We start from the raw sequence: 16,175 nt of genomic DNA, 5'->3' as shown, positions 1-16,175 counted from the left end.
AAAAAAAAAACACTTTAGTGGGTTTGCCCGTTTGGATCGGTTTCTTTAAAAAGTACTCCACAAATTTAGCATTGCAATCCTATAACATGCAGCAACACTCCCCGAGGCCTGTAAACAGACTTTGATGTGTAAACTTGGTGGAGTTCCCTTTTAGGGCTGATGTGAAAGCTGTCAATCAAACGCTGTTACGGATTCCCAAACCTGACCGAGACCGCCTTAAAAAGGTGGGTCTCTGACCACCTCTAGGCAGAATCTGATGTAGTTTGTTTGTGGTGCAAAAGTGAAGTAAACCCATAACAAGACTTTATTTAATTTTAGAATTATATATTCAAAAGCTAATCTACTGGTCATGGGAATTGTCAAGCTGGCAATATTATAACTGATTTGTTTAAGCAGTGTACATATTTATGCAAGATCAACACCTCACAATGCATAACTGAACAACAAAGCATCACACTGAATTGTCTTTCTGGAACTTTCTAAATTGGTTTAATTTTCCTTTTAGGGCTAAACTACTCAATAGTTGCAGTGCACCAAGTTGTTCCTTAAAGGGATTTGCTACTTGTATAACACATTTTAGTTTAAAAAACATCTTTAAAATACATATTAAAATAAATTCCCCAATGCTTAGGACTGGCAGGCTTGCAATACACTGGCAGAAACCCTGGGCATGTTTTTTTCATGATCAGCTTTTTATTAATATTTGAACTGTGGAGATACAATCAGCAATACAGCAGTGTATAAGTACTGGTCAGTAAGGTGTAACAATAATACGTCAGACCCACAAAAAGCACACATACTAAAGCTGCAGTGGGTAGAAATGGAGCAAATATGATTTTAAAAAGTTATTTTTATAAAACGGTCACTATGTCCTGACAGTAGTGCGAGAGACAGGTAATCTGAAATATGTCCTCCGGTACTCCTAATGGCATCTGCAGGATTTCACAGACTGGAGGAAAACAACCAATCAGAGCCGAGCTGGAGTCTGCCGTCTCTGAGCAGCTGTCAATCACTCACAAACACTGATCAAACGGTCAAACTAGGCAGCACTGATCAAATATGAATCAATATTCTGTTACTGTAATGCCTATTTCTCGCCTCAAATGTTTTAAGAAACATCTTGTAGTGTACTTGTTAGCTGTAAAATGAGAAAGTTTGTGACTTGGCAGCCATGTTGAGATCAGTTGAAGAAATACCAAGCACCGCCCACCAGCCGGAGCACAGCCAATAGGAACGCTCTCTCTCTGAAATGACCTGTGATTGGTCAAAGTCACCTGTCACGGGCTACATTTTTTAAAGCCTGAAAACAGAGCCATGATGAGGTGCAGAAGTCTAGTTTTCTCTCAGAACACTTGAATTACAATATGCTGAAAGGTTATTATGGGATATTTGCCCAATGAATGCCAAAAATATACTGCCTACTGCAACTTTAAGTCACTCTAAGTCATTATAATGGATGCAGATGATTATACATGCCCAGACATCTAGACATAGACACATACATATGTATATACATAACATAAACACCTACACACAGCTCACCCACAACCTACACAAAAGAAAAAGTTTACTCTGGGGATGTTTGTGGAACCGTAACGTTGCATTGGCAAAGGCTTGTATTATGGGGATTTCTTTTATTTTTTATTTACCCTCATTCTCAAGAGAGACCTGATAAAACTTGGTGGCCACAGGGGTCCACCTACAGGGGATGAGATCAACAAACCACTATGCATACATAGAACTATATTGGGGTTCTATGTACCAATTGTACATGTTTTTTGCAAATGTTTAGACGTTTCTTGCAAATGTGCATGTGTGAATGTGTGGTGTGGTACCTGAACATCTGTGCGGTCTGCAATCCACTTGGCCAGCTGCTCTGAGGCGAAGCCAATCCTTTGCAGGTCAAACGTATCAGCTCTCTTGGGCTTTCCCTTAGCCGGGAAATGCATGAAGGTCGGAGCGCTGTTCATGTTCAACTAGAGAGAAAGAGGAAAATGAGGGGGGAGGATGTCAAGTTAATGTCATCTCTGACTTGCCAAACACACCAAGTAGCAAATCCTCCAAAGATAAATAAACACCGTCGGTCATAATATCCTAATCAACAGTTTGATGTTTGGGCTAGTATCATAGGTTAACTTCTTGATTGCTTTGCATCATATGTCTCAGAGTTTTAAATCTCCATCGGTAATCACTCCTTGGCTAAACACTCAAATCTGAGGCTTATTTTCTTTTTTTAAATTGAAAGGTGCAGTGTGTCCGATCTGGTGACATCTAGCAGTGAGGTTGGAGATTGCAACCAACTAAAACGTCTCCCGTGTGCCAGGCGTGTAGGAGAACTACAGTGGCCAACACAAAAACGTGAAAACATGAATGTCTCTTTCTAGAGCCAGTGTTTGGTTTGTCCGTTCCGGGCTACTGTAGAAACATCCGTGAAGAAGACCCGCTAGGTATTTAGATGGCTCATTCGAAGGTAACGAAAACATAATTATTCCTATTTTCTGGTGATTATACACTAAAAAAAATATACTTATCAATATTATATTTCCTTTCTGTCAATAGATCCCCCGAAATGTTCCACACCGGTCCTTTAAGTTTCTTTTCTTTTTGTTTATGTTTTTTAACCTTCTTACCTGTTTTTTAAACATCAGAGGTTGAATGGCTAAACATGCTCTTCAATTAACAATGCTGGCACTAATGTACGTTAATGCCTGCATGTAAGAATTTAATTTAAATTACTTGTTTGCATTTCAATCAACACATTAAACAACTGGTTCATTCTAGAAGGTATGTATTTATTACTCTGTGCTTGGAATAATGTAATTCTCTTTCTGCCTGCCTAATGCACTCATATTTACATTTTTATAACTTTTTGGAACATTCAGCAGCCAGCTAACACTCCAATAAATTAAAGCATATCACTGTTGTGACATAAATGTTGACACATTATGCATTCTAACAGTGTGCCATTACGAACCTAGTCCTGACACACACACAGCTTTGTAAGTGAGTGATCCCCAAAGCAGCAACGTACAACTAAAACTCAGCCAACAGTTTGAATGAAGATATCCATACTGACAGCGAGTATCACAGAGCAAAGCTGCACTCTGATTCTACATCAGTGGCATTCTGCAGGTGCGCCACGTCTATAAAGTGCTGCTGTTGGCTCAAAAGTGCATTTGCACTTGAATGAAGAGATGCTGTCCAAATCCTGTCCACACGTTCCAGCCACAGCATCTCCAGATGTCACGTTATGTGATACAAAGGATGCAGTAATTCACTTATTAAAAACATCCTACATCCACATCTGACTGGTTATACCAGGGGTGTCAAACATACGGCCCAGGGACCAGAACCAGTCCGCTGGTCCAATAAGGTCCACTGGATGACTTTGCAAAGTGTAAAAATTGCAGAGAAGTTATTAATTCCAATTTTATAATAACATGCACTGCTATTTCTATTTGGGGTTTGCGCTGTCCTAATAGCGCCCAAGCTACGTGACACAACACTGTCAAGCTACTGTTCATGCAGGAGCCACTTGTGGAAAATGTCTTTGTCAAAAAGGACAAAATGGACACAGATTGTCGGGTTTTACAAGAAAATGGGAAGCCAGTGTGCTTGGTGTGTTTCCAGCACCTTTTAGTGCTCAAGTTATAATTATATTTGGGGCCACTATCAGACTCATGGTGGAAAATACAAGAACTTGCCAGGAAAACTGAAAAGATAAGAGGTCAGCGAGACATCTCATCATCTCTTTTGTAAATGTATTATTCATTAATCGTTAACGTTTTCCGAATGCACTTATTTCCACTAACAGGAAGGGACAATTTGGAGGTGTTGTTATTTATAGGTTACTATGCAGTGGTTTTACTGGTCCGGCCCACTTGAGATCAAATTGGACTGTGCGTGACCCCTGAACTAAAATGAGTTTGACACCCCTGAGTTATACAGTCGCACTATGCAGCTGTACTTTGTTTCTGGACTCTGTATTGGTCAGATACTCAATATCAAATGACTTGGCACAAGAGAGGTGACAAAATATAACCCTCAGAGATCATTAGATATAAGAAACTACATCAGGGTATTGCATTCCCATCGTGTTTTGTGCTTTTCTGTGTGTATTGACCTAATTACAAGACAGTAAGTGGGTGTGTGTTAGCTATCACAGCTACTAACTGGATAAAGACGACATCTCCAATAATTCTATATTTGCATAAATATATTATTCTGTACAAATGCATTACCCTGTTCTCTGTTTCCTCCCACACACACACAACACACACACACACACACACTCTGCTAAATAAAGACAACTGGTAGAACTTTTTTCTCTCCCTCCCTCCATGTTTCACACCGATTTAACTCCAAATCCCAGGACTCCCTACAATTATCAACAACAATAAAGTCAACTGGTTCGCTCTCTCCTGTTTTCCCCAAGACACCTGGAGATAAGAGGAGGAGGGAAAAAGGAAGGAAATGAGCAGAGAAAAGGGAGAAGACAGAAATGAGAGGAGAGTTGTTATGCAGATTATTTATCTCTGTTAGTTTAGAGCTACGTTAAACGTAGAGTAGCTACCCTATAAGTGTTAAAGGTGAATGAGGGATTAGATGCATGTGTGCATGCACACATATGCATATGAGAACATGAAGACATACATGTATAAATGCCCATAAACACATTTACAAAAAATATGCATTGAGGCATGGACTTGCAAATACTAAGAGGAAAAACAAAACAAAATGATGTGAATGTAATTAACTTTCAATTAAACTGCACTTTTTTTTTTACATGACAGAAGTGGACAGAATCGTGAAAAGCACAAAAGCCTTGAGGAAAAGTACGAAAGAAGTCAGAGGAAAGCCAGAGGGCAAGAATTAACAATTAAATCAATAAAAAGGAAAAAGGCGAAATGGCTAGCAAAATAGCAAGTAGGAAGAAAAGAAGAAATAGGTTTTAAGGACAATGTGGGACCATGTTTTAATGCTATCGTCTCGATTAATTGGTCTAAAATAAATCATGATAAAGCTAAAAGAAGCAAAACCAGGCTATTTCTAACCGAGCAGAGCTATTTAAAGTTCTAAGAGTATAAAGTGTAGAATAAAAAAAAAGGACAACTGGGAATTTACCTCTGTATTTTGTGTCTTTTTTTCTGTATTTAGGTAGACAGCAGCCATTTGCTGGTGTTTAAGATCTTTTTAACTTCTCTGGCATGTCTGATATCATAGAAGCCACGCCAGAGGAAAAACACAGAGGAACAACGTTTTGTAGTTACAAAAATATCTCTAACGCGAATAATACTTTGATACCAGAGTAAAAAGACAATGATTTAATTTAAACTCATTTATTTTTGTCGTTGTCACTACTGGTTTGTGGGAGAGCCCAGCCATTGTCTCCATTTTGGACTCAGGGGTACAACACAATGCAAACGTATCTATGACAACCATTGTGTATCCCTGTCAAAACCGCCTGTAGACCATCAACATCCCTGCACATCAGAGTCTGTAATTTGTGTCCACTTGTCCACCCTTCAAAGCCTGTCATTGGATCATAAGTAGATACATAATAAATAAAAATGCTGTTTTCATGATATTTAACACTGTTTAAAGAAATAGTCACATATTATAAATAGGTGGGTTTCAATTCAGTTAACAATCCGTTTCATCATAGTGAATCTCATCTACAGTCCAATACAATTAATATGGAAATGATGGGTTACAGTTTATGGCAAAGTAGAAAAAGAAGGATTAATGACTCGTTTATGTTGAAGCCAGAGACTGAAGTCCCATTACGCCAGTGGTTCTCAACCTTTTTCACGTCAAGGACCCCTAAATTAATACACATTAAGTTAGGGATCCCCATTTGATACGATTTTGCTTCACGGACCTCCAACTAAAAAGATTGTTAAATATGATTAATACCAGAATTCTATAGTTGAGGAGATAACCATGGAGGAAGGGAAACCTACTATCAAAAAAAAGTCACTTTGTGAATCTTAATCACATTCGGCTCACTTTTATAGCGAATTAAATAGTGAAAATAAACCATTTCTTATTTGTCTGGGGAACCCCTGGAACTTCCCCAGGGACCACTGGGGGTCCCCGGACCCCTGGTTGAGAAGCACTGCATTGCAGCCCTACGTAAATAAGTATGGGTGACTATGACAATTAAACCTACCTACCCACCTATATATATATATATATACTATAAGCAAAGAGTATCAAATATGAACCAGATTTGAACATTTGGACCAATTCTTTGAAACCATTACATGCAGATTATTATTACTTTTTAAGGACCCTTTTTAGAGTTGGACTTCCCACACACTAGATTCAAAAGACAAGGAAACCAAAACAGGACTGAACATGATGTTAATGTTTCCTGTATGCGTGGAATAAATGCAGCTACCTATCTAACATATATAGACTCATCAATGCCTCTGCTTGAGACTGGAGTGCATATTGTGTGTTTCCACATGTTTCTAAGCATATTTTTAGCTTTTTGCTTGAATGCTTGCTTGTTTGTCCTTCTAAATAGCTTTGCCCATGTGTGTTTGTGTCCATATTACCCTGTGTGCTAGTTCAGTGTGTATAAATAGTGCATGTACAGTATGTTTGTGTTTATATGTCCTTGTATGCCTTTCTGCCTTTGCAGGATGTTGTGTGTCATTGTAATATATGTGTGTATATTTTTTCCCCTTTTTCCTCTAGGTTTTCTGTAAGGTTATTTGCTGAAGTTCGAACGAAGGAAGGGACTCTAGGTCATGTGTGGAAGCAAACTGGCTTTGTCCAACAGTAGTTAACCACAGTGGGAAGGAGGAAGAGGATTGGTGAAGGGAGAGAGAAGCCACATTTGTAAGTTATGATATTAACCCTGAATATTTGCCCCATAATGGCACCTTCTTTTTACAGTGAGTTTTCTTTTCTTATTTTTTTTTCAGCCAAAGCAACCAACATAGGGAGTTTACCACCTACTGTTTGCAGCCGGCAAATTACCTTCAGCATTCTGCGAAGGCCTGTGATAAAAATAATCCTATACCAACACAACAGTAATTAGCCTTTGGTGTCAAACATGTTTTTCTGGGTCTCTTGGCTTCGTCACATAAACAACAAAATAAGAAGCCAACTGATTTTAAACTCAAGCAACTGCATTTGCAACATAGGGGCAGTGATGTTTTCTGTGGCATGTGTGAATGTGTTTCATTAAAGTCATGGGTTGGGTGATGATGAGGGACAAATGTAATGTTAGAGGGAAAAAATTGGTGTTATGTGCAAGCAAATGTAAATCAAATCATAAATCGACTTTTATTGTCACACATTGTACACAGCACAGCACAGCTCACAGTGAAATTTAGTGTCTGCATTTAACCCATCCTAGTATACAGTATTAGGAGCAGTGGGCAGCTGCTATACAGCGCCTGGGGAGCAGTTTGGGGGTCCTGAACTGGCGACCCTCCGGTTCCCAAGCCAAGTCCCTACAGACTGAGCTACTGCCGCCAAAGAGGGATGATTAGGGGATGGAGGGAGAAAAAGAAAGGATACAAGGTGCAACTTGCAGTAGATTTGGGTGAAAACAGTTTGGATTGATGAAACTAGTTACCTGTTGGAAAACATCAGCTCCCTCGTCGTAGTCCACTACCGTGAAGAAGAGCTTGTTGGAAAATGCCGATGAGTAACGCCACGAGTTTGCCAGGACCTGGTACTCCTCATTCGCCTGCCTATAAGACGGCAATGAGACAGACAGAAGGAATGAGAAACAAAAATCTGAGACAAAATAGCACACACATAACATGTAGACAAAAAGTGACTGATAATCACTTTGTCTCAGATACTCTTTGAAACATTTAATTTAGAATTAAAATAAAAATGTAATTAGGGGCCGGATTAGCTATGCTTCCCTTCACATGCATGAAAATAAATGAAAATTTATAACAAATCAGCCGTACGTGCTTCAACTTTGCAACTTCCACCAAAATGTTGAACTGTAAAATCTATTAAACCTATCTCCTCCCACATTTTTTGCTCAATTGACACCAGTCTTGCTCCGTAGCATCTTCAGACGGTCCTCCACAAACTATCCATACAGATTTTTGAATTATCAAAAATGTAGCCCACCGTGCATCAAAACGTTTTAGTGTAAACAGTGCTGTACACAGCTACTGCAAATTCTCACTAAATAAAGCTGCAATTTTCATGAAAATAAATGACATAATTCATGGTCATGGTAGATGTAGTGTGGTAAATTTCTGAATTTTATCTCAAAAACTGTATTTTTGACAGTATTTTGAATTCTATCCTCATGTGAACCACAGCAGTCAGTGGAAATCGAGCATATTTTAAAAAGAAAAACAACACATGTTGATCATCTGAAGATGATAAAAAAAAGACAATGATAAGTTAACATTGCTTTGTTTCATTCATAAACAAAGAATAAAATCAGAAAAACTTCATAAAAAAAGAATCATTGGGACTATTTACAACTTCTGTACAGGGATGGAGAGGGGGAGTCTTCCCCACTCGATAAAGTACACAAATTCTCTACTGAATTTTTGAACTCTGCCTTTACATGCAACCCTGGTGATTGCCTCAGTCATAGTGTGAAGTGGTAGTTTCCCCCGGGCAGTAAGCTAAACCAACATAGTGACTTGTCTTTGGTGTCTGAAGTTGAGAGTTCAAGACCCGATTGAGGCAGATCGAACATGTTAATGCCCTAAAGGATTAATGATGATGGACTGTCATGCACTTCTCATTTGTCTTCCTCCTCAAAATGCCCGACCCCAACCCACAGCTGCGCTGCCAGCAACACCAATTTTGTATCATGTTTTGCAAACCTAGAGGCATGAAGTATTGCTATCAGAATAGAACCAATACCGTGGCAGCCAAAAGAGAAAGTGTTGTGTACTCAAGATGTCTCATCTCACATTGTTGTATGTTTTTACAAATAGCTTTACTTTGACTTTTCAGGGGGGGGGAGTTTCAATTTATTAACCTGCTCTTTTTATCCTAGAGAAGGTATACTTTTGATTCCAAGCCATGCTTACAGTCACTGCACAAGGGATGAAATTAATGCATTTATTCATGAAGAGACAAATGGGGGTAGAAAAAAAGGGAAAATATCACCAGATGTGACCTCCGAAACAGAAGGTAAAGAAGGAGATAGAAAAAGAGAGGAAGTAAACAAAAGGGGCAAAGTGAAGGAGACTGTGCTAGGCTCAAAAACGTTGAAAATGGGGAGGAAAAAGAAAGAAGATGAAGGGAGAATGAAAAAGAAACAGACCCATAGTGATCTTCATGACATGTGAAGATGCTACATTTTCATTTCTCCCATCCCTAAGCATCATTTTATTTCTATTTCATACAATCGCAGCCTAATGAAGGTGTTATTCTAACCAGCCATGGTCAATCCAGTCTATCACCTCATCCTCCTACATGACAAGATAAACACTTTCTCCCTTTCTATTATCTCTCTCTCTCTCTCTCTCTCTCTCTCTCTCTCTCTCTCTCTCTCTCTCTCTCTCTCTCCCCCTTGTCTCTGACATTAGCTATATGTCTCTTTTCTTTCTGCTAAACTTCACTTTGACATTGTGTCTTATGTCAACTGCCTCTTGTGCTGGCTTTAATTAGTGGGAAATTGTCTGTCAGGATGTGTTATGTGCGGTGATGTTACATTGTTATCTTTGCAGCTAATGTTAGGACGGTCTCTTTGAAGTGTCTACCGTTTCAAAAAGTCTGCGGAGATGAATTTGAAACTCAGGCCAGCAGACTGTCAGGGATTACAGTGGCGCTCTTCTCTGTCTGTAAACACCACTTTGCTGAAGTTGGTGTCACTGAGATATGGTTCTAACTGTCCTGAGAGTCCATGTTATTTATCTATTCATTGTTTATTTAGCTTCTGACAACTGTCCTAATCATAAAAGTTTTAGGTTCCTGGAGTTTTTCCTTTTCATATATATACCTGGGAGTTTTACAGCAGTGAAGTAAACACACTATCTAAGTTGTATAATTTTAATTGAACATTATCTGATTATTCATAGGAAATAAAAGATGTGTAACTCTAAACATTATACTATTCATTTTCAACACTTAATTTATACATGCAAAGGAGCTTTACATGGCGCCAGGCACTTACCCGTATCTATTAATCTGCATTTAATACAGCAAAACATTTCACTATTGTTCATTTCTAAGTGTGTTTGGGTTTATTTGGTTTCATTTCAGCTCAGTGTGAGTCTTTATTGCGTTTTTATTGTTGAATGGTTATCATGGAATTTTTGCCCAAAGAAAAATATACTGCCTGCTGCCACTTTAAATACATAAAAAAGAAAACACACTCAGGTAAAGAAAGTCAAGAAAACTTGGAGTCGGCAACCTTGGGCGTTACTGTACCTAGGTTTCTACCCTACAAAGCTAACTCTAGTTTTCTTGTTAGCAGTTATTAAGCAACAATGATACAGAATGACATTAGTCAAAACATTTTGGCCCCACAGAAACCTGCTAAACGTAACCTAGAAACCAAAGTAAAGAAACATCTCTCCTGTTAAAGAGAAGACACTTTTCTAAGTTTCATCCAGAATAAAACTCTTTCTGTCCTTGGATAGGGGTTAAGCCTGAGCTGTCTCTCTGAACTGGTGCATCACTGTCAGTCTTTGGCTTGACCATTTGTACGCCATGGTGCATTGTGTGAAAATACAGGCCATCGATGATAAGCTTGCCCAGTTAGAATAATTATGTATGGAACTGGGACAAAGCTTAAGAGTGATGTGGCTGTGAGGACCTCAGTGATTAGCCATCTTTTTCACTGCCTGATAGTCCTCTTAACGCAGACGCTTAGGTCACCATCTAACATCCATCTCTCACTCTAACTCTCCCCCTCGCTCTCTTTTTCTAATGAGGTGATGCTATCGTGATGTTAATAAGAGAATGCCTGTGGAAATGGAGAGAGAGAGAGGAAGAGACGGAAACAAACAAACAAACTGACGGACAAAATGAGAAGAAGAAGCAGACAGATAAAATAAAAAAGAAATGAAAATAAAGAAATAAGGGCGACTGCTTTGGCCATCCGCCAGACCACAGGAATCAACCTCGGGGAAACATTGACGTGTGTGTTCTTCCAGTCTTCAATAAAAATATATCTTATGAAGAAAAAGAGAGAGAAAGAGGGGGGGGAGCTGAGGGGTGCTGACATAAATAAATGATATAATCAAGTGACTGATGAAGTAGAAGAGTGATGATTAGTCTGATTAGTGTAACAGGGTCAGGATGGAGAAGGTCAAGGCTGATATCATCTACTGGCTGGACATCCAGACACCAGGACATGGGTCAACTACTTGGTTTATACTACAGAGTACAAGGCCGCTAGTCTGATTTACCATACAACATCCAGCAGTCATGAATTCCTCAAGACCAGACTGCAGAATATATACCATGCATACCAATGTGATGAATACCAATTAGGGAACATGACATGTCATTTTCCACACCCTTACAGTGAGCCACAAGTCTGGTTTCCACATTAGTCTATTTTTTTGATACAGAAATACACAACTCAAACCTGGGTTTACCAAATAATAATAGAGCGAGAGAGTGATTTGTGTGGGAGAATACATGAAATATTCCTAAACATTAGACCAGCCTCCCCCTCCCCCACCCCCGCTTTTAGTTGCAACTCTGTCCATTCACAGTTACAAAGCACTTTGAGAAGGCTTAAATATGAATGCAAAAAGGAAATAAACAGCAAACATGCAATGAAAAACAATCAAAGAAAAATAAAAACAAAAAGGATAGCGCTAACTGCAATTCATATGACCCTGAGAAAAGCACTGCAAAACTAATGAAGTCGGTTCCCTTTGTGTGCTGTATGCAATCCAAAAAAAAGGTTCTGTACATTTTCATCATTGTATGAGGTAGAGTGTTGTGTGAAGATTATCAACATATGTAGGTCTATGACAATGATTACATTAATAAGACTCGTCAAAACAGAGTATATGGCTGGACCGTATATGGTCATTATGTGCATTTGTGGCAAAAGTGTTGCACAAATAGTCAGTGGTCATGTCTATAATGTTTTGTGAACAGTTTTTTTCCACTTATATCTTAATGTTTGATTGAAAGACAACTTATAATTAAGCAAATGACATTCAGCAATAGTAAATCGTAACATTTACTAGTCAGTATATTATACATTTTATACAAGCTGAAAAGGTATTAGCATGACATACAGTATGCAAGGTTAAAAGTATTTCAGTTTTTAATTAAAGCATGTGTATCAAAAGCATTCATCATATAAGTGGTGTGTAACAATATATACATACTTCGCGAAAGTTTATGTCATCAGTGATGACATAAACTTTCAGGCTGACTCATCACTGACGTTGTTGTTGCCGTATTTATTTCTAGATGGAGCGTTGATGGAGCAGCTACAATGTTAGCATAGTCTGGCAGTGATCGATCCGAACTCCATTCAGAAAACAAGCATTTTAAAAGTTGTTTGCTTGTTGTGTTGCGGACAGACTTGACAAAGCATGAATTCGGTCCTTTTACAAATTGACATTTAATGTTGTTATTTCAGCATCATTTTGATCCGTTTATTGCAATTAAATCACAGCACAGTCTGTTTATTTTGGGTTCATACCACAGTAGCGATGTGTGGCTTGCTAGATACAGATACAGTATGTGAATACAGCTCGCCGCCGGGTGATGTTATGAACCCAGACACAACGGCGTTTGATTTTCTGACATATGTGGGACTTCCACAACATGTACAAAGCAGCAAGAGTGGTTATTTCTGGAGCAAAGCGAGGCGGAAATTTAAATCGCGCTTGGTGTGAATGCACGGTAACACAATACGAAGCAACAACATAACGTAACTTAAACGAACATAAACAATAGCACATGTACAACAGCAGCACTGTGTAATGATACACTGAAACACTGACACGCTCCCCAGAAAACGTAACCACGGAACTAGGGATGTCACGAGAACCGATACTTCGGTACAAACACGGTACCAAAATTCTAAAATGTATATTTATTCCTATGTTTACTACTACTCGCCATGCTGCAGACGTCTTTTCAGTAGCCTTGGTTTCATTTAGATCGGAGAGAAAACAGTGTAGTAAATGTACTAACCTGGTATTTGAGACATGATGATCTTAGAAAACCTGTATACCAGACACTGGTTCTCATGACTGCACTGGCTAATCCAAAGTAGTTTCCAGGACCATGGACAGCTTCAGAGTGAGTTTGAACCAGTGCTGTGTGCAGAGCTGTCCATGGTCCTGAAATACTAGGATTGTCAAGGAGTTCAAATTGTTCCATTCAAATGGGAATTTATTTGAACTCTGAACTAAAAATGAAAATCAAACTTCTAATCTTGTATTAGCATTTGGGGTGGTGCTGCCACGTTTCATTACAATTCTGCTGCAAACATGACGCAAGTCTGGTTTTGTAAATAATAATCCAATTTAAAGCTTGCTATTTGGATCTTGGGAAAAATCTCCTCATGCATTAAATGCTTTGAGTTCGCAAGTGGGTAAGTAGGTCTTGTTGGCCTTGTTATGCGGAATTTATTCATTCCCCTTTGGTGGCTGGAGTCCCTTTGATCCAAATGTCAACGTGACCCACAGGTTTCTGTTATGTAACGCTGTTTTCTGTTTCCCAAGGTGTGCAAGTCTATAAGGAGGGTACGTGAAATATCAGATAAGTTCTAGGACATTTGTGTTTGTGTGTGTGTGTGTGTGTGTGTGTGTGTGTGTGTGTGTGTGTGTGTGTGTGTGTGTGTGTGTGTGTGAGTTCACAGACTCTTCCACTGTAGGTGAACTTCGATGCACTGAGTAAACTTGCAGAAGTACAGAGGAATGGCAGTTAAGGTAGGAGCTATGCAGATTATGGCCTACACGAGGAGCATTGCGTGTGTTCTTACCTGCAAACAGAACACTGCCTTTGAGGCTGCAGGGCGGTGAACATGACGATGACAGAGTAGTTCCTAGGCGGGGTCTTGACGAAGCGACGGAACTTGTCCCCGTTCATCCGGACGACAGAACGGCGAGAGGACCACTCCATCATCTGGTCAACCTTCTCTGACAGCAGATTCTGAACACACAGACGAGGAAAAAGACAGTGAAGACAACGCATCCCACTTTACTTGAGTATTCCCATTTTATGCTACTTTACAGTGTTGTAGTCAAGACCACCTAAACCGAGACCAAGTCATGACCAAGGCCAGAGTGTATTGAGACCGAGACAAGACCAAACTTTGAGGGGTTGAGACCAAGTCAAGACCAATGTGAATCCCACACTGGATGACACACGATAAAATGTGGAACATGCAAAGCAGACGCGCTCCTCAAATTGATCAGAAAGATCCACAATTCCATAACAAAACCCACAAAAAACAAATGAAGATTCCTCTTCATTCACCTCTTTTATTTTACATATATACTGTATATATAAATATATGTGTCCGGTGTGTGTGTGTGTATGTCTGTGTGTATGTATGTGTGTGTACCATGAGAAATGTCTTGATAAAATAATCAAACAGCATTGCAGAAGTTAATTTTATGTGTGGGTTTTTTCTTTCTTTTTCTTTGAGCAATCACAGTAATGATGTCAACAAATAAATCAGACAAGGCGAGTCCTCTTAGTCTGAGACTGAGACAAGAGCGAGACCTTCAAAAAGTGGTCTTGAGACCGGTCTTGGTCTCTTCAGTACTATAACACTGCTACTTTATACTTCATCTCGCAACAATTTCAGAGGAAAATACTTTTACCCCACTACATTTATCTGACAAGTAGTTATTTTTCAGATTGAGATTTTACATACAAAACATGTGACCACCACATAAAATATGACACATTTTTAGATCTATTCAACAGTATGACAATGTTATGGTATGTTACAACGTGAAATATTTAAATGTTGCTTACACATAAATGTATCAGTAATAAAATAAATACAACAATACAATAATATAAATGATAAATCTAACACTCTTAATGGTGCCATTTTGCACAATGAGTACTTTTACTTTTGATACTTCATGTAGATTTTTGCTACTAATAGAGCTATGTTTACTGAAGTAAATGATTGTAATGACTTTTTCTATCACTGCTCCTGTCATTGGGAGAGGGAGGGGAAGCCTTTAGAAAGAAGTTGCAGAGTCATTCTGGTACACTCCTCCTATAAAATGACCCATTTGTACAATCGCTGAATATCACTCGGCCTTAAAACAGGCAATGTCGCTTAAATTCTGACATTCAGAATATTCAGTGACCTGCCAGCAGCCATGCTGTATATATGCTGCCTGCTTTGAAAGTCCAATGCTGTTACAAAGCAAGGTGCTGCTGGATGCCAGTTACTAAATCTAAAATTTAATAGGTTTGACTTCTGGCCTGTTTTGACTAATGGGATCCAAACAAAGAATCTGGAATACAACAAACATAACCATTATTCACCGAGAAGGAGCCCTGCCTAGGTGTGAGAGTGTGTGTGTACAGAAAAGCCACAGTTCTTGTTTGTGTTTGTGTGTGTGTGTGTATTGTAGGAGCCTGCTGCTGATTAAATCTGGTCCGGCTTAGCTGAAAGGTCACGACAGAGTCAGCGTCGGAACACGGCACTAAAGGTACAACAACAACACGCAGCATACAGCAGCTAGTGCCTTTGCAAGGTTTTTAAGCTGAAATGCTTATAATAGCAAATCCATATGGCGGGGTACGGTAATGATTCAGGGTGGCTGTGTGTGTGAGTACGGGCGAGTCTCCTTGGTGCTGTGTGTGTGTTTTTAAATGTACTCTGCCAGTGTAAGTTTTCAGCAGGACACTGCTTAGCACCTACCAGCAGACTTGAGCTGTGAACTGATGAGTGATGAAATACTGAGACTGCTGATGTAACACTTGTTGTTTTCCAACCTCTGCTGATCAAACTGTACAGCAAGAAATCTGTACAGGAGGCATGATTCAATTTACACCATAAAACTTTTTTTTCTTTGTGAACTAGACTGCGCTAAATTTATGCTGAGGGTTCGTCATGCATTTTTCATTAAAGACTTTTAAAGACTCTGAAACAGATACAGAAACACTGATAAATGCTTTTTCTTCCCTTTTCTTAACCCATTTCTTTAAAACAACTACTGCAACTGGGAATACAGGGTACATCTCGTTAATGTTTTTACAAGAGCACTGTA

At 39.1% G+C, this 16,175-nt stretch overlaps 1 protein-coding gene across 1 annotated transcript in view; it reads right to left on the bottom strand.

Moving 5' to 3' along the window:
• Nucleotides 1-16,175, bottom strand: part of tusc3 (tumor suppressor candidate 3) — an 85,851-nt gene that overhangs the window by 38,921 nt on the left and 30,755 nt on the right. Inside the window, exons 2-4 of the mRNA XM_037765095.1 lie at nucleotides 13,916-14,085; nucleotides 7,595-7,712; nucleotides 1,836-1,976 (exon numbers count right to left, since the gene is read on the bottom strand). Coding sequence (XP_037621023.1) covers nucleotides 1,836-1,976; nucleotides 7,595-7,712; nucleotides 13,916-14,085 — 429 coding nt within the window. The remainder of the gene's footprint in view (nucleotides 1-1,835; nucleotides 1,977-7,594; nucleotides 7,713-13,915; nucleotides 14,086-16,175) is intronic.

This window comes from Sebastes umbrosus, chromosome 3, assembly GCF_015220745.1.
Source record: "Sebastes umbrosus isolate fSebUmb1 chromosome 3, fSebUmb1.pri, whole genome shotgun sequence".
In the NCBI taxonomy this organism is placed as follows: Eukaryota; Metazoa; Chordata; class Actinopteri; order Perciformes; family Sebastidae; genus Sebastes; species Sebastes umbrosus.
This window is presented reverse-complemented; position numbering and strand designations above follow the sequence as displayed.